The 25,517-nt window shown below is 38.5% G+C and overlaps 1 protein-coding gene across 1 annotated transcript in view; it reads left to right on the top strand.

Moving 5' to 3' along the window:
- The window catches only part of CACNA1D (calcium voltage-gated channel subunit alpha1 D), a 169,443-nt gene extending 145,499 nt beyond the window's left edge, over positions 1–23,944 (top strand). The window contains exons 42-50 of the mRNA XM_059480355.1: positions 1,992–2,122; positions 11,549–11,665; positions 13,171–13,535; positions 13,830–13,856; positions 14,744–14,893; positions 15,853–16,016; positions 18,711–18,832; positions 19,477–19,797; positions 21,329–23,944. Of these exons, the coding sequence (XP_059336338.1) occupies positions 1,992–2,122; positions 11,549–11,665; positions 13,171–13,535; positions 13,830–13,856; positions 14,744–14,893; positions 15,853–16,016; positions 18,711–18,832; positions 19,477–19,797; positions 21,329–21,622 (1,691 nt within the window). The 3' untranslated portion in view covers positions 21,623–23,944. The remainder of the gene's footprint in view (positions 1–1,991; positions 2,123–11,548; positions 11,666–13,170; positions 13,536–13,829; positions 13,857–14,743; positions 14,894–15,852; positions 16,017–18,710; positions 18,833–19,476; positions 19,798–21,328) is intronic.
- Positions 23,945–25,517: the final 1,573 nt, after the last annotated feature.

Below are 25,517 nucleotides of genomic sequence, written 5' to 3'. Positions count from 1 at the left end.
TGATGTGACCATGCTGAATGCCACCACAGCAGTGTGTGTCACAGCCAGTCTGTCACTTCTGTGTGCCTGTTCTCTCTGGGAGCCATTTGCTAGCTCGCTTCCTTAAAAGCTCTGTTCAATTACTTGGAATGAAATGGTCTGAGGGATGGGGAAAGGCTTATCTGGGGAGTTAAACCAGAGCTATGCTGCAGATCAGTGGATTTGTCTAAACTAGGGAAGGCAAGTTTGCATTACATGCTGTGTAAGAGATCTCATCCTAATACAATGCTCCATTAGTCTCCTGAAGAGCTGCAAAGGAAGATTACAGGTGAAAATCAAAGCAAATGTTCACAAAAAGTTTATTAATGAGATTCATGAAGTCAATGAAAAAGGTTTTCATTGCTGAGATGGAATCCATAGGCTGGTGAGCTTTCCTTGCGAGGTGTTTTTGATATTTTCTGCTAGTTCCTCCTTTCCTGGCAGGCCTGGGGGGCTCTGACCCTTGAGGGGTTGTCAGAGTTTGGCAGAGCAGGCTCTTTAATACACTAGGACAATTCCTGCAACAGACTGGTCTCCCAACCAGTATCTCTTGAAGCAATTGTAATAACTATTTTTGTTTTGATATATTTAAAGACAAACTGCTGAGAGAAGACATTCTGGGTGCATTTTCACTGCAGCTAAAGCCTGTTGTGCTTTCTCACATACATACAGCCCATTTCAGACCTTATAATGAGAGGAGATGATTTTGCATGGTAGAGGTTTCATTTTGAGATAAATTTTATCAGAGAGGTAAAAACAGATTTAAAAAGTATTGTCCTTTGAATGGACATGAATTCCCCAACCTCTTTGATGAGAGCAAGTCACTAAAAGAAGAAAGTCAATTTAAATTACAAAACCCAGTCATTACAGGTAAAAATAGTGCTACAAATACTATCCTTAGTGAGATACATTGGCACATATTATTGATAAGATACACGGACACTTTATTTTAATCAAATGTTTAGAAAAAGCCTATAATTTCTAATAGAGGTGTGTTAAAATGCGTCTGGGCTTGTTAGATTTTCATGCTCAGTCAAGTTATGACTGGACAGAAAAACATTGATGCCTAAACCACACCAGCCCCTCTTTATGTGCTACAGGAACCAGAAATCCTGTTGCCAAAATCTACATCTGGATACTGAAAAACATGGGGAGATTGGACGGTACACCAGAAAGGGAAATGGAACTTCATGTCGGATAATCTAGGGAAAAAAAACTGTGTGACAACAAAAGCAATGTTTTTGAATAGAAAACTATTTCTAGTTTTCTGGCAAGCATTAGTCACTGAGAGATCAAACTTGCCCAGCTGAATGATTCAATGGACTCATGAACAGCCCCATTCATTCTCAACCTGCTATGAACCAGCAGATGTTGGTGTCCTCACAAAGCACCTGCCTTTGGAAACTTTCAAATTTGGATTTTGTTCACAACAGTGACTCTGTACAAATGCTACATTTTACTGCGCTGGCTGTTTGCCTGTTGTTTGAATTGTATAAAATTCACTGATGGAAGTTATTTTCTTTCCTTTCAGCATTAAAGAACTGAGTCAATAAATACACTGACAACAAAATTTGGTTCAGCAAGGACAAAAAAAGGCAGAGTCGCTCTTATGAACATCAATGTATGTCAGACATAGTAGATTTTATTAAATCTGTTTACTCTAAGTAACTAAAGCTGGTACTTCAGCTTCTATGTATATACAAACACAATGGTTTATGGTTTTGGTAGAAACTTACTTAGAAGTACACAAGTCTTGGTAAAGCATTGAATTTTCTCTTTTATTAGGATGAGTTCACTTAACTGACTGCACAAAGCTGCTTGCTGAAACATTGCTTTTGAGCCCCTGCCAGGCTCCATTGTTGGCAGCATAGTCCCTGTTGCAGCCATCACATTTCCCCCAAATCAGATGTGAGTGTACAGGCTATTGCTAAATGTGCTGACTTGGGAGAGATCTGTCTGGTCTGTTCATTTAGATGATGAGGTAACCGTGGGGAAGTTCTATGCCACCTTCCTGATACAGGACTACTTTAGGAAATTCAAGAAACGCAAAGAACAAGGACTGGTGGGGAAATATCCTGCGAAGAACACCACCATTGCCCTGCAGGTGATTGTTTTATGTTTTTAACTAACCATTTTGTGAGCTTACTTGCAATAGCAGGTAGATGAATATTGGTGATTGTGCAGTGCTGCCAGGATTTTATTTAGCTGGGACTCTTTTGGCCCTTATTCATCAGCAAAGTAAAAGCTAATCCTGCTGTTCTGTCTAAAGGTAAGTGCAAAAACTTATTCTCTATGGATTACTCAAACAGTAGCAGTTGTTTTGAAATTTCTTAGCAAGTCTAGCAGGTAAATCACAGTCTGAAGTTGCTGATTGCATATTGGATAAATAAAGCCCCGAGCTATCATTTATGTTCTTTGTTTTGCTTCAACTGTTCAATTTCTTGTGTACCTGAAATGCTACAAGCCCATTCTCAGGGAACTTCCTACCGTGCATTATGTCATAGTAATTAGGTTTTTATACAGTACCATTTTTCTTAATTCTCATTTTTCTTAATTCTCATTTTTCTTTTTATTTTCCACTTATGATATGGTGAAATATCTTCCTATTTTTTTATTATTTGCAAATTCTGAATTTTTCATCCATGAATTTATATCATAGGAAGTATTAACATACTGCATTAATGTCACACACTTCTGTCTATCTCTTAAAAGAAGCTATCACATGGAAACAAGGACAATAGATTTGGCCTTCTGTCTCTCAACAGGCCTGCAGCAAGCAGTCCATAAAGTACATGTGATCTAAAGAGCAAACTCTAACAACTTCTTTCCACTGGTACCTTTGTAGAATGAACTTTGAAACAGGCAAATGGAAAGCTGTTCTCAAATAATTCCAGACATCATGCACTGCACCATTTTTATTGGATTGGGACGTTGTGATTTTCAGTTAATGATTAGCAGTTTGCTACAAACTGGAAGTATATTTGTTTCTGGTAGTTTTTTATTCTGATGCCAAAACTTAGGACTATGTTTAGAAAATCCCTTCCTAAAAGAGGAGAACTGTGTTAACTTGGTTTGTTAAAACCCTGTTGATTTGTATTTCAGTTTAGCAAAATGATCTTTGCTGTGTTAAGTGGGTGATGTGTTTCACTCCCATTTCCTAAGAAAGTCTCTTCTGGCAGCTCTGATTGCCATTGTGTTCCAAATCAACAACAGTGTCAGAGATGCAACAGGCAGGGGAAGATTCACCACAGTCCTTGCTATGGGTTTGTGCCCACATGGCTTGGCAGGGATGTATTAACTGTATTTCCATACAGGAAAGAAGAAAAAGTTACTGGTAATGGAACTGATGGAAAGGCTGTAAACAGTTGAGAGGGCAGTGAAAGTTGTTGGATTTTCAGGCAGGACTGTTCAGACTTCTTTATTGCAGAAGCATTTGAGCATAAGGAGGTCAAAGCTGGTTTTGAGGCTCAGTATTGCAGGTTTCCACTTGTGTTTTTGAAATTGCACCCATAACAATGTAGAGAACCGCTGAGCTGTCAAATGTGAGTGTGCTCTCCTGTTTATTATCAGACTCTGCTCCTTGTTCAATGACTGAAGGCAAGATGGAACTGGAAAGACTCAGCTCTTCTTCTCTCATTAGGAAAATATTTTTCAATTAAAATAATGACCATGAATCTCTACTAGAAATCTGCAAAGACCTATGGGATTTGAGGCATGAGCCTTTTTTTCTGATTAAAACAATGGTATTAAAATGACACAGGCCAGTAGATGGGAAGATTATTGCTTTCTTTTTTCCCATCTTCCTCTTTTCTTCTTTTGTCTTTCTAACAAATCAGTAGAAGCTCAACTTGATTGACCAAATAAAAATAGAAATACTGTTTCAAAGAGACCTGAAACCTGAAGTTGGAAAAAAAGCCCAGTCCAGCACATAAATGAATAATATAATTTTAAACGGGAAGCTGCAGCATGTCAAATTCAAAGTACTAATGCTGTGCTTGTTCGAACAATTATTTATGTGAGGATACAGCTTTAAAACAGAGCTGGATATCATGCTGCAAAATCCTTAAGCAAACGAGCAGATAAAAGCAATGCCACCTGTTCCAGTTTGTGTCAAAAGCCATAGGAGCCATAAATGCTCTTGCACTTTTGCTGATACCTGTGACTTTCTCTTGGGGTGAATGAACTGGTTAATTAGTGAAAAACATGGTTATTAGGGACCTAATAAACCCTGCAGTTCCTGCATTATCTAGCCTGGCTTTCCTTATCTCTTGCAAGAGAGGAAGAAAACCACCTGCTATTCTCTTCAGCTATTTACAGTCCCTTCCTAACCTTTGAGTGAAGCAAGAGGTGAGTTACAGTTTTATAATCCTGTTGATTCCTTCAGTTGGCCATGTCACACTTTCCTGCCCTCAGAGAGTAAACTGCTCCTGTGAGAAGAAGGCTCCTGGTGACAGAATCCTCTGTGTTTTAATTCAAAGAGCAGCTGTTGGGGAAAACATTAATGGATGTTGCCATTTTCCCTGTTTTATGAGGCTGAAACAGCCTTTTTAAAACATAGATAAATCTTTTGCCCTCTTTTATTCCTCATGCTCAGGAGGCTGGCTTTTTACAATAATTTCATTCAGTACTTTTGAGGGTACTGAAGGGAAACCCTGTAAATGTCAAGTGGCCTAAGGGCCTGTTTTTCCAAGGGAATTACACTTTAGGGTTTTTTTAAACTAGTCTTTTAGTTGTAATATAGGATATTAAATTGGATGCCTTGCTTTTAGCTAAAACTTTTAAAAACATGTACTTCTTATGTTGCTGTCTCTGATAGAATGACTTGTATGAATATAGGCAGAAAAGTGATGCAGAATAATAACTTTTACATGCAAGATAAAAAGGGTTTTTAGGACTGCAAAACAAAATCTCCACGATATTACAACTAGAGTTCAAAGTCATAAAAATAACATTTGCAGCAAGAAAAACACTTCTAGAAAAAGTGTAGCATGAAAGCCAAGGAGCCATCCACACTGTCTTTAGTTAGTTTAAGAGAATTGCATAACACAGAGTAAAATTCTGTGGGCTCAGAAAGTCCAGTCAGGCTTTCTGGTGGCCCACAGTAGTTGTTTTAATAAGTTCTGTTTCACCAGGTGTGGGAATAAATCTTCCCTTGGAAGCCACATTACTTAGCTAAAGATCCAGTCTGTGCACTCAGGAAGGAAGAATGACCAAGGAGCATGGGAAAAATACTGTTCTTAGAAGATGTTATCTTCAGAGAGACACCCAGAGCATTTCATTTCAGGGTGATTGAACGTTAGAAAATACAGAATAGGGGTTTTATGTCATTAAGACTTAGGCATTTTAACACATGGAACTGAAACTTGCATCCTTTGCCTGAGCTTAGTTTGGTTATATGAACACAAAACTTGTGAACTGTGTCACAAGAATGTCCCTGGCAGCCCCCTCATGTCTGGGGGCCAGAACCTCCACCCAACCCAATAAAGAAAGCAGCTCCTTCTGACACTGGCATTGAGCTGTGTTTGGTGCAGGAGAAGAAAGAGTGGAAGCTTGGGTTGAGTTAGAACATGAGAGCAGAGCTCCCTGCAGAACTGGATTTGCTTTGTGTTTGCCAGAGCATGCAGCAGGCAGGGATTCCTCCTCTTACTCCACAGTGACTTCATTGAGGGTGATTTTTATCCTGTAGAGCTCAGGTTTTCCTCAAGGGTGTAGCATTGGCTGTCAGCCTAACCCAGGCTGCTGTTTGGGAATGTCAGAGGGGAGACAGCAGCCTGGAAAGTGAGGAGGGGATGATTATCTGCTCTTGCTGGTAAGTCAAGGAAGTCTTTCTGCCATGAAGTTTCAAATTCCTCCTCGCTCAGAAAAGGACACTTCAGATGAAAACCAGCAGCAGTTTGTTTAAACTTGCATATTGTGACCAAACCCATCTTCAGAGCTGCAGTACCAGCATACCTTGGAACCCCACATTTGTGTTCTGCAGACCCAGGGGAATTCATGTTCTTATGGAGGCCAGACAAAAAGAGGCTCTGAAATGACGGGATGACCAGTTTGAGTCACCTGTTTATGCCATTTTGTGGTGTTACACATGCCCTGAGGTCACCAACAAAAAGGGTTTCCATTGCCTTTCTTGTGCTATTGACTGATACTTGTGCAGTGAACACAAATATATTTTCTGGGTCAGAAAGGGATGTCTTTGTGTAATGATGGAAACTTGTATTGAGCCAAACAGTGGTCACATTGCTAGTAAAATAGATGTCTAGTGAAGCATGAACAATTTTAATTACTTTCATCTAGCACCGAGAGGGAATTAACTAATTGTACACTATTTTTCCTATTGAAGACACTTACTGTAACATCTGTATATAGATGTGTTATATATGTAACACATCTATATTTCATATATTCATTTATGTGTAGCCCTCTTTGTTAATACACACAAATAAAAGTTAAAGGATATTTTCTTTCCCATCCCAGGTACATAAAAGCACTGATTTATTAACCTGAGCCTGATTTTGGAAACATGTTTCAGATTAAACTAATAATGATTTTTTCTCTCTGCAAACGTTACAACCACTATTAACCCTGCAGTAAACGGTGATAGAAGAAGAAAAAAGCCAAACCCTCTGGTAGGCATCAGCTGAGGGGTTAATTTGTTGCTCTAGTCCCATTTAATTGTGCTCTGATGTTCTGTGGTGCTCCCAGAAGGGCTCAGCTCTGGCAGCCTTTGTGCAGCTGCAGCGCTGGGAGCGGCTCTGCCAGGATGGAGAACTCTGGGCAGTCCAGGCTTGACCACTATGTCTCCTATGTCCACTGCTACAGTGTAGGTCATTCAGCTCTTTTTCTGCATGCTTATATCCTTTTCAAAGTAGTTCTGTCATTGTATTCTGTTCTTACTGATCTCTGTTTATTTTTAAGTGTCAGTGTATCTCTGAGTTTTTTTACTGTTTGTAGTTTTCTCTGCTCTAAAATAAGCAGATAGTAAAAACATGTTCTTTACCTATAAATCTAATGGTTTGCAGGAATGTTTTTGGCATCATTCCAGGCTTCCAGGATTGTGAAACTCTGAAAACCTAAGCATTTAGAATTAGTGGTTTTGCTTTTTTCCAGTTCTAGTGAGTTTATATAGCAATATACATAAATATGCATCATTGCTCTAAAGTCTGTGAAGCAAAGTTTGCCAGGGTCTTCCAGTTCCTGGTACCACTCTAGGGCAGCTCAAAAGAGGGAGCACTGGAAATAGTGTAGGTGACAATGATATTATTTAAATAAGGGTAGTGTGCTTGCACTTCTTAAACTGAGCTTAAACTGCATCTATATATAGGTTGAACCATACCTTAAAGTGGTTGTGGACTGAATTTAGGTACAGGGAAAAGGATTTTTTTGTAATTCCAATATTTGTAAGCATTTGAGGTGTTTTTTCTGAAAGTCATGACTGGAGTCTTGCATTAGACACAGATTTCTTAATTTAAGACGTGTATTTTAAATGGTGTTACTCTTTTATGCATACTGTAGATGTGGGAAGTGGGTTTAAAATCTGTTTGGCATTTTTTAAAAGCAGTCTTTTCATAATGTTTACATGTTTAACTTCCAAATGTTTTGATGGTTTGGTGTGAGCTGCCTTTCAAGTCTCTTAAGGCATATCTCTAAATAACCTGTCTAGGGGTAGTTACTGGTCATATGATATCTTTTCTCACTGAGGATGAGGAACTCCTACATTTCTGTTATTTCTGCTTTTGAAAACACATCTGTGTCATCTCAATGGTGTGTCAGAGACAGGGGCATCAGTCATTGTCCCTTTTTTGAGAAGCTATTTAGGACCCAGCACTGTTTAACAGTGCCTTGTGCCATCCAGAAAACACTGCAGGTGCTGTTGTGCCTCCAGAGCACAGCTGCACAGAATTACCATGTTCATCTGCAGTCATTCTGGGCATTTATGGGAAAGCCTAATTAAAGACATGCTTGGGTTTCTCATGTAATTATGTTGTTCAGCACTCTGTGTGTCACTGCTTTGCTGAGTAACCTTTGGACTGATACTTCTCATCTTTCTCTCACCTACTAGGAGAAAAGATGAAGCAAGGAAGGAAACAAAAATTAAATTTTGAACAAACCATGTGTCTGAACAAGAAATAACTTTTACAAACTTCTAGTGAAATCTGTAGAACAGAGTTAGAACCATGCTCAAGGTCTGTGAGGAAGCAATCCCTCTATAACACTCAAATTTGATTTTTTAAAAAGTCATTATAACATGATGCTTCAGGAATGTGGTGCATCTTGAATCTCTGTATGTAATAAAAGTTTCATGAAGTTCTGTGTAGGGTAATAACCACCTCCTAAGAACTTTAGCAGTCCTAGCGAAAAAGAAACAAGCACACCTCTGGCAAGGGTAGACAATTCACTGTCCAGGCTCTCTTTTTTGAAAAGCCCCATCAGCTCAGCTTTTGTTTTTATTTCTGATTTAAATATAGCAGTTTTTAGAACCAAAAAAAGGAGGGCATGGAGTGCTGCCATTGCTGTCTTGTGTGTTACATCGTCACCAGGGTTCTTCTGGGTAGACTGAAGTGTGCAATATTATATAGGAAATGTGTATCTGAAGGACACTTCTTCCCTGTAAACCAAAGAAGAGGTGTGGCAAAGGTTGGTTTGATATTTGTGTGCACTCTTTTGTTTTAGAGATCTTTGGTTTTGAAGTGCTTGTATGTAAAGTCAAATGTTTGATCAGTCCATGCTGCCTCTTCAGTCTTTGCAGAAAACATTAAGTGTTCATTAAGATTCAAAGGGATTTTCCTATTGACATAAAAGTTCCAATTGCTGTGGTTTCATGTCAGTCCCACTTTAGTCGACTGATCTTATGAAGGATTGTCCTATCAGTGAGAGATCAGCATGAGCATTTGTATCATGATGTGGTGATCCCCATAAAATGTTTCTTAGATTAATTATGGTGCTGTTGGGTTGCACCAGGTAAGATGAGACAGAAAGTGGGAGTAGTCATTTTCAGGAGAGAGTTCACAGAATTGTTGTAGGTCATTCATTAGAGCAAATAAACTGAGGAATATGTCAATTCTGTAGATTGGTGTTGCTTGAGAGCATCAGTGCTGGCTGTGAGTGAATAAATCTGCTGGGTTTAGTGTGATAAACATAAACCTTTGCATATGGTGATCCAGGTTTCTTTCATCCTCTGCTGACTGTGTAAATGCAAGAGGTCTGTTACTTGGAAATGAGAATTACTGGAGAGAGATGAGATGATAAAGGGTGCCTGCTTTCTCTAGAGTAAAGGAGAGGTAATTCACCAAGAAGTAAGCCAGAAGGCAGCTGGAAATGTAATCAAAATTAAATTACTATTCAGTGTGTTGCTGTCAAACACGTGGCTTTCCTCAGCTTCCAGGCATGTATTTGTGGGGCTTTGTCACAATTTGGCAGACAGGAGTTTGAGCAAGTAGATTTTGTCAGAGTTAAATTTTGTGTGGTGCTGCTCTCTGACAGTGCTGTGTTCACAGAAGGGCTCAGCTCAAAGGCAGCCTGGGCTGGCTGAAAACTCAGAGCTTTTGTGCAGTTGTAGAGCAGAAAACTCAGCCAGGGTTGGGAGATGGGGTCCTCCAGCATGAATAAGTGCACAATCAAGACTTTCCTATATCTATTATTATGTGTATTTTATTATGTGTTCGGTGTTGTAGTGTAGGTCTAGTCAGGTATTTTTCTGGATGCTAATCACCTTATTTTAGCAGTTTTAAAATTGTATTCTGTTCATACTAAGCTCAGTTAATTTTTATGTTCATGTGCCAGTTGAGGTTTTTTGTTCTTTTTAGTTCTCTTTGCTCTAAAGTCAGCAGGTAGTGGGTGTGAAATGGAAGTGGCTCTTCTAGCTAATGATCAAATAACCAAAATATAATAGCAGTCCTCTAGTAAATAAATACTGCATTTGTCTCTGCTAAATCAATAGAAGCCTCTGGTCTTCCATTTGTATAGCTGTACTTAAAGTGTTAATTTTGCTTTCCTTTTGCACCTTGCAAAATGATGACATTAGCAACCTTGCTGAGGTTCTGACTATGCAATTAGCACAAGAAGTGGGAGAAAGCACAATGTATTCATGAAATGAGTATTGTATATTAACTCACTAGTAAATGATTTTTAGAGCCTTGTTCAATTATAGCATAACTCTCAAAGTTCATCCCTAAGCAGGAAAACTGAATTGCTAAATGGATGTAGATAGTGTGATTAGTCAGGCACCTTTTTCAGGAAGGGAAATACTGGAGTGAGTGAAACCTGAAGTGGAGCCTGCAGTAAATCTACACCATTAAAGTTCACAGCTTTTTGGTTCATCCCTTTCCAGGTTCTGATTGCCCACACTGCATAAATGCCATTTTTCTCCCCAGCAAAGCAGCTGTTTCTGTTTTGAGCAGTTCTGAGCGTGCTCCTGGAAGGGTGTGAGGAAACGGCGTGAATGAGACCAAGCCATGTCTGGGGTCCTCCAGGGTCTGTCAGCTCCTTCTGCAGCTCTGAAACACAAAATTCTCTGCACATCCTCGTGCTACCCCAGGGCAAGTAACATGCAATGTCAGTGTTGTGCAGGGACAGCCCTCACATCTCATTAAAAAATGTTAAAAAAGAATGAATCAGGTTTTTAGATCATAATCAAAAATTCAGCCAAGTGCTGTGCAGGATTTTTAGTAGTGTGTAAGTGTAGTGGTAGTAAAGGGTTAAACACACACATCTTGGATTTTTCTGACCCTGAGGAGATAAAAGAAGTGGCTGGGAAGAACAGGAATGTGGTTCTTGCTTGGGATCATAACAGGCAGAGTTAAATCAGGAGGAAAATTTTCTCCTTTTTGAAATACGCCTGCAAAGCACTGAGCTCTTGGTGTGGGGTGGGGTGTGATGTCTCTCTCCTCCCTGATGTGCAGGTCTGTCCTGGACAGTGTCAGCTTTATCCCTTTTCCTAAATGTTGCTTGTGGTAGCAAACTTGAGAGGAACGGGTGTACACTGAGTCTCTGCTGCTGTAACTCAACTGTTTTCTATCCTAAACTAAAGCTTTAAACCAAATATCTGCAAATCACAGTGCAGTGCAGATGAGCTGGAATTATTTCACTGCTTTCTTTTCCATCTGAGCTCTGCTAAAATTGCTGTTGCTATAGCAAAGATCTCCTTGTGTTTCCTTTGTTGACACAGGCTGCAAACATGTTTTGAACATTAAATATACATCTCATTGAAATGCATTTTATTATATTTCTTGCTGATTACACTTTTTAATAAGATTAATTTTTCTTCTGTAGGGGTCCAAAAACATCAGTGGTGTTTTAGTCAGAATCTACACTGTGGTAATAAAGACATGATCACCTCAGTACTACCAGGGTGGTACTGGAATATATAAACTTTTTTTAATAACAGTAAAGGAACTTACAGCAGAATACATCCTCTGTGGATGTCAGGATACAAAAACTGTTGATTGTCCTTTAAAATAATTTTAACACCAGTAATTAAAGAGCAAAAAAGAATTTGCATTCCTAATGTGTTATGGTGTTGTCATTGATTTAGGCAGGACTAAGGACACTTCATGATATCGGCCCAGAAATACGCCGAGCTATTTCCTGTGACTTGCAAGATGATGAACCAGAGGAAAACAATCCAGAGGAGGAGGAAGATGTTTATAAAGTAATGTCAGAACACAACCATGTGAATTGTTTTTTGTATAATATGAGAGTAAAGAATGACCTTATCCTTGAATATGAAATAACATAGTGATACTTTTAAACCCCTCAAATCAGAAAATAGAAATATTTTATAAATAATTATATGTTATACATAAATCTATAAAAATGGTAGTATCAGGACACTTGCATTTCTTCATAAATTTAGGAAGCAATTCCTACAGGGTGCTTCTCCTGCCCCTAATTCTTTCTCATTAATTCTTATTTTTTCTTAAGCAAATCCTATCAAAAGGTATGAACCTTGCCATCTCAAATTTTGATAGTGGCAAGGTTGAAACTGGTTTTAACCTCTGCAGTGGTAGATAGGAAGGAGAGAATGAAAGTCTATGCAAGCAAACTACAACAGATACAGAGCTGCATATTTAGAAATGAATACATGGGGTTACACAGAGATCCACTAAATAAAATGCCATTTCCAATCACATGAGGGATATCAATAAGAATCAATCAGAAAAATATTAGGTTTCCTCTTTATATTATTTAGTCCTAAGTGGTAAACATGTAAATTTGGTGCTATAATCAGAGGCAGTCTGCAAACCATTTGTCAGCCAGCAAGAAAACTTATTTTTTCCCAAGCATTTCAGAAGAAGCAGATGTAAAACCATGCTTCTGCAGGAATTACAGCAGAAGCCCCATAGCTTGCTACTGTCCTTTGCAGAAAGGAGGATGTGGCACTGGAGACAGTGCCTCAGCTGCCACCAGTAGATGCATTTCTCTGCCAACCATCATTACCTCCTGTCTTCTCTAGATTGAGCTGCAACTCAGACTGCTGTCATCCAGGACCCACACCTGGCTAGACAGGGAGGCTCCCTAACCTGGGTCAGGTGTCCAAGACAGCTGCATGTCACAGTCATACCTCAGCACCTCATCCTCTCTTTCACCATCCATCACACTCCCAGGGCTGATAAACAGAAACTCTTTCTTGTACCTCTGCGAGAAGAAAGAATGGAAGCACTGGAGCTGAATGTTCCCTCCTGGGATTTGCTTGCAAGCTGTTGCATGGCACTCCATCCTGTCTGAGTGACTCCTGCTGCAAAGCCCTGCCCTGGGAGAGCAGCACAGAACTCCACCAAGGCCTTCCCAAAAATTAATCAAACACATCTCTTTCTGAGGAAGCTGGTGCATGTTCATTATGGGAATCTAGGTTTCTCCTGCGTAATAAAATATGGAGAAAGCTGGATATGTCACTTTTACTTGGGTGGAAAAGAATAATGATCACAGCATACTGTTGATTTGACTCTGAAATACAATATTGTCATCACCACAATCACATCTCTGTCACTTCAGGAGATCCCATCTGAAGCATCATAAAATTAGAAAGAAAAATCACAGGTTACTTGAATTGCTACTTTTCTATGCATGTAGGAGAGAAAAGTAAGTTGTCACTGTCAAGAGTATGTTCTGTTAAGGTATCTGATATAATTTTCTCTTTCTCTTCCCCTAAAACAGAGGAATGGTGCCCTCTTTGGCAACCACATAAACCACATTAGCAGTGACAGACGAGATTCCTTTCACCAAATCAACACCACACACCGTCCCTTACACGTCCAGCGGCCTTCAATTCCCTCTGCAAGTGATCCTGAGAAAAACATGTACCATCAGGCAGGAAACTCTGTGTACCACAACCACCATAACCACAACTCGGTAGGAAAGCACGTTCCAAACTCAACAAATGCCAATCTCAATAATGCCAACGTGTCCAAAGTCCATGGGAAACACCCAAGTTTTGGGAACCGTGAGCACCGATCTGAGAACAGTTACCGCTCACACTCCAGGACTGACCACGAGAAGAGAAGAAGGCCAAGCAGTAGGAGGTAAACTTAAATATGCCTTTGTTTTTAAATAAACTTAGAAATACACTATAGAAAACTTGAGCTAAGTGAAATTAATTTGAATCTTCTTTTCTGTTGCCTAACGATTTGTAAACTGTATTTAAAATGTAGCGCTGATGAATGGGAAATGCATAAAGCTTTACTGAGGTTTGAAAGTAGCAGTTTTCTTTGAAGTGAAATCATTAGTTACAGCACAGACATTGTAATCACCAAAGAATTTCTCTAAATGCCTTGTTCTTAAAATATTTTTCTCATTTTCGTGGCCTACCCGGATAGAACACGCTACTATGAAACATATATTAGGTGAGTTGATATTGTCCTGACATCCTGACATAATTGAAGAGGACAGGAAGTTTTTATTTTTTGTTTTTTCCCTCTTCTTTCCTGTTTCTTTTCTAAATTACCTATATAATGATACATATGCTCAGTAACTCAAGTGACAATTTCTATTTTTTTACTGCTTGTTGTAAAAGGACAAACTTTTGTTAAAGTTCAAAATTATTCAAGCCCTTTTGAATAATTTTGAGAGTCCAGGCATGTTTCTGCAGTTTTTAACAGGCTAAAGATCACCTCTTATTGCAGCCCTTGTTAAAAATTTACTTACCAAGACTGGAAAAACCACTGGTGTTAGCTTTAATAAATGTTAATGTGTACAGTTCCTTTTATAGGGAACCCAAAATCTTTCCTGGTCTTCTGTCTACTTGTTTTCTAAGGCACTTCTTAAAATATAAGATCTATTGTTTTAATTAAAGTGCATTGCTAAATGGATGCTCAGTGGTGGTTTTAATGTCTAGATTTGCATACCCATTTCAGATTTTGTTTTGAATACCTCAGTGAGAACTTCTTAATATTTGAGCCATTTGGCAAATTCAGGCATTGGAGAGAGGATGTGTTTTGCCAAATCACAACGTATACAATATAAAATGTCTTGAATGTATTTGATTTCACTGAGCATCCTTTTATTATTTTTCTATTGTACCAGAAGGAAATAAAGGCCATCCTTAAGAAACAGATACATCATTCATGTTCTGAACTGCACTGCTGTAACACCACATCCTGAATAGAGAGTTGTTAATGCTTGTATTTTTCTTCTCCTCTTTGAAGAACATTAAAAAAATGATAAGAACATTATAAACAATATATAATTCATATAAATAGAATAAAAATTCCTATTTGGTTGCTGCTTCCAGGTCTGACACTGGTGATGGGCGCCGCCCGACCATTCGCCGGGAAGAACACGAAGTGCAAGACTACTGCAATGATGATCATTATCTGACAGAGCAGGACTATTACAGTGGAGAAGAATACTATGAAGACGACAGTATGTTGTCAGGAAACAGGTGAGGACATTTGTTAAATAAAAATATTTGTTAAATAAAAAGGCGTGCAAAAATATTTTGGTATTTTAGGTACATAGATGTAAAGGCTTCACTAAGCACATTGACACTGTCAATTCTCTAATGAAATTAATATTCCACAACTGCTGGAATGGGAAATGATGAGTAGGAAAGGAGAGTATTCCAAAGATGGAATGTTTCCCTTCTACTGACTACATTCTGTAGTGTCTCAAAAATAATCTCCACTTCCGTCCATTTTAAAAAAATGTTCAAGTCTAGCCCAGAAGTAGAGGAATTTATTGCCATTTTATCTTAGATCCATAATTGGATATGTTAAAGTGCCAGACACACTGAATTCTCCTCCTCCTTCTCCTGCTATATGGGCTACATTCACCAGCTGAATTCTGGCAAGATTGGCACCCTAATCTGCATCCCATGGATTTGCATGAAAACTAATTTTTACAGAATTCTCAGGTCACTATTTTTTTTTGTATGATAGTCAGCATCAAGTAACACCCTTTCAAGATCTGATTTTAAACATGAGAATATCCAGAATGTAAGAGGCTTAAATCCATTCTGATCTTCTTTGCTCTGCACCTTACCCAGGGCTCTCAAGAGAACATGGCAGGAGTAGAAGGAAGTATTTATTTTATTTTTTTAAGCAATGTGTGACTGAGATCTTACATTTTTGCCTGTACTCATAAGAATAAATTAATTGAAAATACAATATGATTAAAAGTTTAACCTGAAAATTGACCTAGTAGAGAAGTATATGCCCTCTCAAAATCCTACAGAGACTGCATTTTAAATCTGACTTGTGCAATTACAGAATGCAGTGTCCAATTCTCTTCTTGGAGAAAAAGTAGATTTGAAAATCTTTTAGAAGGAAACTAATTTTTTAACTTGTAACTACTTACAAAAACTCACTGAAATAATATTTTCTTTATTTTTTTTAAATGCAGACATAGATATGATTATCACTGTAGATATCACTGCCATGAATCAGATTTTGAGAGACCAAAAGGTTACCATCACCCACATGGTTTTTTTGAGGAAGATGATTCACAGATCTGTTATGATACAAAAAGATCTCCTAGGAGACGGCTGCTACCTCCAACACCACCACGTAAGTGCATTAAGGACAATTGCTTTGCAAATCTGAAATAATTCAAATACATTTAGACAGATTCTAGTTTAAAAAGGATTTTTTATAAAACTTGGAGTTTAAGTATCTTATTTCAGGTTGACATTGGTACTTTATTCTGCTGTCTCAGGAATGATGCTTAAAATTCTGTTTTTCTTCTGAGGGAGAAGATGCTTCAATTTATAGATAGAGTTAGCATTGTCAACTGATGTTTTTTTCTGATTCTTGAATTTTCATTTCTTCTCCTCCTTATATCTATCCCTTCATTTTTCCTTATCTCAAGAGCAATATTGCTTTATATGCATTTCTACAAAATGTCATGGTTCTTATCTTGCAATCCTGTCTTTGTATGTTCCAGGCCATGCTGCAGAGATCAGCAGTGCTAATCCTCTGGTGAAACTAGGCACAGACTCAAAATTCTTGGGTTTGGTCTTTGACGTCTGAGTGCAAAAGCAACCTCTTTTTAAGGCTTTTTCTTGTCTCAGAGATTCTCAAGTGTATTGAGATAATTTTATATCTGAGGTACAGTGTCAGACTGTTTAAAGCTGCAGAAAGCTGTGGTACAAGGCAGCAGCAAAATATATTTTTCTATAATAAAGGCAGCATTCTCCAGCAATACTGCCAGTACTGGATCTGCACTTTAGGCACTCATCGCCTTATCAGACTGGCAATGCTCTCTGCTTTTTGGCTTTCTGCCCTCAGGGGGCACAGGGGCAGAATAAGTCTTGTATCACAGAGAGAAAATAATTCAGCTGAACAGTAGTGAAGGGTACAGAAAACGGCTGTCTTTCAGTCTTTCAGCTGCTCTCTCTTTTCAGAAGGGAAACACATCCGATGAAGGACAGACTGTGAAAGGAGACCCCTGTACATCTTTCTGCCTCTCTGATAACAGAGGAATTTTATGCCAAATAAATAGATAGATGCTTTGTATATCCATTCCACAGATTGCAGGAGAAAAAAAGTTTGCATAAAAATTGTCCTGGGTCTGCCCATGAAAATGTTTTGAGTGGAGGGTTAAAGGTTTCCTCTAACTGCAGTCTTGGAGATAAAGTTTTAATGACCGTGTTTGGCAGTCATTTATTTAGAGGAAGTTATGCTTCTTATCTCATCTACAGGAAACTAGATTAAGGTACTAGATAAGATTACTTGATATCCTAGGATAAGAGGACATAGTTCTGATCGAAGTTGCCTAAGGGTAATTTAGGAAGTCCTTGACTTTCACCAATGTAATGTCATAAGAGCAATCAGTGTCAGACCTCCTGTCATAACCATTTATTTTATACTCAGGAAAAAAGTTGAGAGATTTTAACAGCTCAGTATCTGAGTAGATTTTAGAAGAATCTCAAATCTATTATTTGTAAGTAGTGTATGGGCTATTTGGCCTGGGGAGGAAGCCTTGATTGTTTCACATTATAAAGAAAAAAGAAAAAAATAGAAGATGCAACTTTGCACTCAACAGTTCCTGCTAGCATCTGAATCAGTCCAAGTGAACATAAACCCAGTGCCTTGGCTGAGTACTGCAGTCAGTAAATTGAGCTCTGTGCAAGCTTTCTGGGTGCTTCTATGCCAAACTCATCTCCACAGTATTTGAGCAGCTTCCAGAAGTGTACTGAGGAACAATTGAGATTTTCTTTCAGCCTCTTCTTTGCAGGGAAGCATGTGCAATGAAGTGCCTTGTGTTGGATGAGGGGACTTTTTGGGTTGGTTATTTTACATTTTGGTGCTGGGACATTTAGCATATGAGGATCAGGAGCTAAGGCTTACATCCCTCTGTTTGGATTTGTCATAGAGACAAGGGAGAGGGACAAAGTTTGCTTTAGTTGGACAGAATGACCTCGTGGAGGTGCCTGTTTTGGTTCAGTGGCTCTTTGTTAGTATCCAGCATGAAGTGTCTGCTGATAACTGTGGGGTGCCATAACTCCATGGCACTTGGTACAGCTAGGTTCTCTCCAGTGTCCCACTCCAGCGCTTACAGCTGTGAGGGTGGATCTGGATCCCAGCTATGGTTCAGCATCCAGGCTCTCTGAGCATTGAAGCTGGCACAGGGGAATGATACCCACATGCTTCCCATAATTCTGCAGGCTTGCAACAAGATCAGCTGAAACATCTCCACGTCAGCCAAACATCTTGATTCAGTTCAGATTTCTACTTTTTTTTTCTACGATGAATATCACATAACAGCATAAACTGTGGATGATTGCTGTCCTAAGCAATCAGGAATTGACAATCTGAGTTGACTTGAATATGGTTTTACATATTGCATATTGCTTCCAAGGAACTGCAGATTTCATATTTCCTTTGGGAAATCTGGTTTATTAGAATAGAGAGCTTGAAGCCATGGGGAGGAAAGAAGAGTCACAGCAGGTTATGGCAAAACTCTGCAGTTGAGAGTCTGAGCCAGTCAGCTGCATCAGAGAAGCTTGTTTTCTGAAAGAGCTGCTTCCAGTGCTGTCATGTTAGGTTCCTTCTATGATTTCTACCTTGGACTGCTTTTGCTTATGTGGTTAATCTGTCCTTTATCTTATAACCTGCCACTTGCTTCTATTAGTACAACTTTTTTCTTACTGGAGGATCTGTTTTAATTTGTATCACAGCTCACTCACCCTGGAATTCTGGAAATAATAGACTTAGAGGAAAAATACTTTGTTTTTCTAATGAATTATGGTTTCCCTGTAGCACACAGACGATCTTCCTTTAACTTCGAATGCCTCCGCCGACAAAGTAGCCAAGACGACATCCCGCTCTCTCCTAATTTTCACCATCGCACGGCTTTGCCACTTCACTTAATGCAACAGCAGGTAAAGTCAAACTCTTCCTTAACCAACAGTGGATTAAATCTTTCTAGCCCCTACATTGCACTCCTGACTTGCACTGTTGTTTGAGCAGTACTGGTGTACTCATTGCTAGACTCAAGGCTTCTGAAACATTGACCTTGTACAAAACACAGAATGAGCAGCCTGTCCCTTGGACCCTGAGTGCTCACAAAGAGTCACCATGCCCTAAATTTTGACCAGGACTGCATTATACAGCAGCTGTCTATTAATGTTTGCCTATCTCAACTCCATTTGCAAACACAACTCAGACACCTTCTGACGCTCAGTGCCTGGCTTGGAAAATGCTGACAGCTTCCTATCCTGTCCTGGACAGAAGGAATGTTTCTATATTTTGTTTTCTTTAATATATTTTTATATATATGTTTATTTATTAGTATATATTTATTTAATATATTAAAAAAGATTTTGTGATATGAGTAAAATGAAAAACATACCATTTTGTTGATTCAATTTACCAATTTCAGTCCTGTTCCTCTATTACACATCAGAAAATGTTAGCTTTGCATAGCTGCTGCCTGAGAAATTGGTTTGAGCTAACTGCTGAAGTGAAAAATGAGTACGACTGAGCATTTGAAATCACTAACCTCTAAAACGCTTCCCTTTGCCAGGTGATGGCTGTGGCAGGTCTGGATTCCAGCAAAGCTCATAAACACTCACCGAGTCGCTCAACGCGCTCCTGGGCCACCCCGCCCGCCACCCCTCCCAACAGGGAGCGTTCCCCCTACTACACCCCTCTGATCCAGGTGGACAGGGCTGACTCCACAGAGCACATGAACGGCAGCCTGCCCTCCCTGCACAGGAGCTCCTGGTACACGGATGACCCCGACATCTCCTACAGGACGTTCACCCCAGCCAGCCTGACCGTGCCCAATGACCTGCGGCACAAACACAGCGACAAGCAGAGGAGCGCCGACAGCCTGGTGGAGGCGGTGAGTGCTGCACGGACCCTGAGCCAGCCAAGAGGGCCCCTCTGGGACGTTTAGGGTTAACTCTCCAAGGCATAGAATTAGGTTTGATGACCCAGGTTTTATCTTTTATATTTTTTTAGATTCTGTGCTGCTTTAGTGTGTGGGTCTGAGCTTCATGTTAGGAGAAAGTAAGCTCTCTTCACAGAGTAGGGAAGCAAAACAATTCTAGCTGGGCGCCAAGGACAACCAGCCCATATCTCAGGCCCAAGAGCATAAACAATGTGGACTGAAGAGAGAAAAACAAGAAGGATGGGACTTCATAAGCTAAATCTATAATTGGATAATTAATTTCAATATGCTAATGGACCAAAACTTATAAAAAGGAGAGACCTTATGACCAGTCGTCCATTTTGTGACCATTTTGGGTTCATCTTGGGTGTAGCCCTGGTTGGACTCTGGTGTTACTCAAGGTGGATCCATTGCAGCCTTCTACTAATCACCTACTTTATAGTTTAGCTGTGTCTATTCTCTGGTCTAGGTCAGCCTTCACAAGGCATCAAGTTCACATCAACGCAATGAAAATGGATTTTTTTAGTTTTATAGCCACAAACTGGTTTTAGGTAAAGAGGGGAATTTATTCATAACTGTTGTGTAGTTAAGGGTTTCTACTGAATCCAGGTCCTCAAATTAGTGAGATATTGATCAGAGAACTAAAGACACTTTAGAATTTTGAAAGTTAAATTTTTTAGATGAGCATCAGTTCTGAAGTATCCTTCCACAATGGCAATAAGGAAGAGATATATATGCCTGTTCTCGATTGTTTGTACAGAAATTAATCCCCATTTTTGCAGTAATCTGAATAAAAGATCAAAAAACTCTGTGAATCAATGTTTTAAATGCAGAGAGGAGAACAACCGCAAGGATTGATTTGTAGGTGTACTAAAGAATGCTAAGAATTCCCTTTTATATTTAAAAATATTTGAACATAAAGTGTGTACAGCATTTCTTAATCATAGTTAATGTTGTAGCTTCAACAACATTAGTTGTTGTAGCTTGTTGTGTATATAATTTCTTAATTATAGTTAATGTTGTATCTTCCATCCATCACTTCCTTTCCATTGCTGTGAGCTGTACATTTTATTATGTTTTTGCCAATGGGAATTCAACATCTTTTTTCCATGTACTCTAAAGTACCAAGAACATACAAAATTCTGTATTTCAGACAATTGTTCTAACTGCACCATCTGAGATGTATTAACTGTTGTCTTTAGTGCATCAGCCTGATGACTGATGTTCAGCAAAGACTACTGCCAGATCTCTAAGGAGAAGTGCCAGATGTACAGCAGCACCACTTACATTATCACACATCATGGTGTTCTTTGGAGACTTTTCATTGTTGATTTAATTATTATTTACCTGTGCAGTTTGGCTGTGGGTTGCTCCAGTGATTCAGCATGGGGTTTCTGGTGCTTTCATCAATGAGCAATGCTCTGGTCTGTCTGTTGTTCTGTAATTCCACTGAAATTCTCACTCTCTCCCCTCCCTCTGCCAGGTGCTTATATCTGAAGGCCTAGGAAGGTATGCAAAGGACCCTAAATTTGTTTCGGCTACGAAACACGAGATTGCTGATGCTTGTGACATGACTATTGATGAGATGGAGAGTGCAGCAAGCAACCTTCTCAATGGGAATATCAGCAATGGGACTAACGGGGATATGTTTCCAATTTTAAGCAGACAAGATTATGAACTTCAAGATTTTGGTCCTGGCTACAGCGACGAAGAGCCGGAAACGGGACGATACGAAGAAGACTTAGCTGATGAAATGATATGCATTACAAGCTTATAGTATTTAGCAAGGAAAACGTTCTAATAACAGAAAAAGTGCCTCGTAGTTTCAAGATGCTAGGCACTAGCTGGAGTGAATAACCAATCCAAGTTTTGTACGAGTGATGCCGCACCTCAAGGAAGCCATAACTAATAAATTTATTATCTCCAGGTTGCCGAAATGTGAACAGAGCTGCAGTAGGTCGAGTCTCCTCCCATGGAATCTTCCGTTCCTCTGTAGGAATGAGGTTCTTTTGAAACCAAGCAGATTGTGACAATCAGTTTTTTGAGGGCTAGAGCAGGATTCTGAGGTGTTATAGCTTGCCTGTCTTTCAACCTCGTGCTGCTGTCCTTCCTAGTAGAGCGGGATTTTGTCAGTGACAATGTCTCTATGGGTCTGGCACAGGATTGTGTGGGAAACAGCAACATGAGATGAGTGATGACAACCAATAATGTCATTACCTCAGTGCTCAAAGCATATCAGCTACCATTGCATATCCATTCTAACATTGTTTTCAAACTTGCCTCCTGATTTCTTTTCTTAATGCTCTTCTAAAACACGATTTGTCATGCTCTATCCGTTAGAGATCGTTGGAAAAAGAAGTTATATAAAGAATAATCCGTCATATGTAACATCAGTTTACATAGGAAAATATCATTCAGATGGTCTGTTTTCTGACTATCATGTTAAGGGCAAAATATACTGGAATAATTGCATTCTTACTAATGCACTTGCAACCAGGTTATAGTAGAATTAGATAAGATAGTTTGATAAAAATTATATAGTAGAAAATATTGTAAATTAATTGTAATATACAATGATTTGTATTTGTAAAGAGATGTTCTATATTTTGTAATTATTGTACCGTAATTGAACTGCAGCAATATTTATGGACCCTAATTATTGTAACTCTCCACAGAATTCTAGATAGAAGTATTTTTACTTGGAATATACAGATCTATAGCATAAATATTTAAATAGAGCCACCTCTCAGTGTAAATCTCTTTTTGGGATAAAGTGTCAAGTGTGAGCTTGGCAACAGATCAGATTTTTTTAAAATAATTGAGTCAAAAGAATCTCTCTGCAAAAGGGATACACCATTGACTTCTCAGTCTTATACTTGGAAAGGTTAAAAACTTAAAGTAATTTCTTTTTTTTTTTTTTTTCACTGAAAAGTAATCTCTAATTTTATTTTTGTAATAACTCCATGCAAAAAATCCAGAACCTTGGCAAGTTCATGCCAGGGTGTTCCTGGTCATAAGAAAATTTTGACAAAGTACATACCCTAAATTGACACAGAATATATCTGAGGAAGAGAATATTTCAGAGTAAATGAAACCACTTTCTTTGCTTGAAAAGAGAAGAAATGTGATAGTATGATTCTACAAAGAACCAAAAACCTTGATACAAAAAATATTTTGTTGCCTCTACCTTTCTGTTGTTCTATGTGTACTATTTCAAAGATTTATTTTTATGCAATCAAGAGAGGGCTTCGATATTGTTCACAATGCAGTAAAACCCTGAAATGTCTTTGAGGCTGAAATGACCTTGGAGGATAAATAAAACACCCTGAAAGCTACTGTCTATTTTGTTAGCACTGGATAACAATGACTTGTTCTAACAAGTTATCTTATCAGGTTTTACCTGTAGTTCCTATGCTAGATAGCAATCCAGTTCACATTTTTACAAATGTGATGTTTAAAACATGTCAATAAACATTTTGTACATAATGACAGTTTCCTATGAATAGCTTACAGACTTCCTCTGAAATCGTTCTTATTTCAAATGCCAGGATAAGAACTTAAAGGTTTGTAAATTATTTCTTGACCTACATCATTTTGTATTAAAACAAATGCAAAATGTTCTTCAAAATAAAACTGTGTAATAATTTTATTATACCTGGGAGTTCTTTTACTAATATTTTTTCACCAAGGAGTTTCAAAGGTTAAATTCAATTTGCCATGTTATAAGAACGGGAGGGAATGTGTGGAATACGGAATCAGTCTGCAGTGTCACATCATGCAAGTCTTTTATGAATGGTTGCTGTTAACCACAAAGAAATAAAACAGAGTATTCATGTGGAAAAGGGATTACTACTTCTCCAGAGACAGACCTATGGAAATGATTAGGAAAATGTGACTAGAATACCCTGAAACGTCTAAATAAATTTTCTATGCTGTCTTGGGAAGCTCTTGGGTAGGTTACCCAGCAATATTCACTTTGTACCCTTTCCCAGCTCACAGAAACAAAATTTGGGAGGCCAAAATGGAGCTATCCCTATGAAGTAAAAATGAGTAGATTTCAAAGTTCTACCTACTGTGGTAAAGCCACTTCTGATAACCACCTTCAATGCAACTGATGTTAAACTTTAAAAAAAAAGGAGGAAAACAATCTCAGAATTGTATTTTGTCCATACATGGACAAATGTGGTAACAAGTAATCAATATATGCATAATTGTGTGGTAATTGGCATCCTTAGAATACTACCAAATCGTAGTAATTAGTACTAAAAACCTAGAAGTTCTCTCAACAATTAAATCATTGTTTATGAGACTCCAAATTTTTTTATATATGTATTTAATGACACAAAATACTAGTAAAGAATTAAACACTGGTAAGTATTCTACAGTGAAGTAAATTCACTGAAAAAGTGAATCTATAACATATTCATATTTGAACAGAGTCTTTTTTTGGAGCCTGGCTGACAGAAGAATTGAGACTAAAAATTGTAATAATGTAATAAGATATGCTTGTGTTCTCCCTCTTCATTTAAAATATAATATAAAAAGTATTTAATTACTTTTATTATCATTTAATGATATATATCTAAATTTTATATAATTTAATATATTTATGCTTTTGTTATTCCTCAAAATCCGTTTTTATTTTATAGAATCCATGTTTATTTTATAGAAGATGTATATTCCAAGCCCACTTTTCCAGTGCTCCTATACCTGCCTAATTTGGTTGCAGACTAATTGACAGTGGGCACTTGGCAAGGATTTTAAGGTTGTGGTCTACAAAATCTTACATAAATTGAATACAATGCAATTTTACAAATACTGCTATATTCTGCTGCTTTTAAAAGCACTTCTCATACTGAAACAAATTGAGTTGAAATGTGTGTACAAAAGAAACGTTTTTGGTCTCTTTTCTTTCTCAATCTCATTGTTCCCAGCCAGAGACCTCCAGCTGCCTGGAGCATCTGCAGCAAGCCATTGCCAAGGAGATGCTGGTGTTCTCTCTTGCAGTACCATTGCTGGTCCAAGCATGCTGGCAGGTCTAGTAATTCTTGAATTAAACCACTTTTACGGTTAACTGGTTTTGAACATATAATGTATTATCTACATATTTATAGAATTTATATCTGGGTAGAATTGGGAATAATCAGACTGTGTTGTTTTGTTAAATAGGTAAAACTCTGGAATTACAAGCTGTGTTCTGCAGTCCAGTAAGGTGTAAAAGATGATTAATTGCAGCTGTGAGACTGCCAGTGCTCCACAGGATGTGTCAGAATAACCTAGACCTGGTTTAAGAACCCTTTGGCAGACTTGACTCTGCTGGAAGTCAGTACAATTTTAACAGGAATTCAATAACAGCAGCCAGGTACAACACAGGACAAAGTAATGCTAAATTGATTCTACTTAAAGATTTCCCCAGGGCAACAAACCCTCCAGCACTGCATCAAAGCAATCTCCTGAGGGAGCCTCAGTGTTCTACAGCAGTGAGGCTGGAATTAGTAAAGCAATAGCTCACAGCAATGAAAATGTTCAAGTGTTTAGAAGGAGAGGAATCTACAAGATGTCTGTGGATGGTTAGAACTGCAAGAAAAGATGATGATATTTCAGAAGAAATGCCTGATTACCTGATTTCTCAGTGCAGCAATGAGGATAATACACATGAACATCTAACCTTG

This window comes from Ammospiza nelsoni, chromosome 11 (genome assembly GCF_027579445.1).
Source record: "Ammospiza nelsoni isolate bAmmNel1 chromosome 11, bAmmNel1.pri, whole genome shotgun sequence".
NCBI classification, from domain to species: Eukaryota; Metazoa; Chordata; class Aves; order Passeriformes; family Passerellidae; genus Ammospiza; species Ammospiza nelsoni.
Note: the sequence above shows the minus strand (reverse complement) of the source record. Positions and strands in the feature narration are given on the sequence as shown.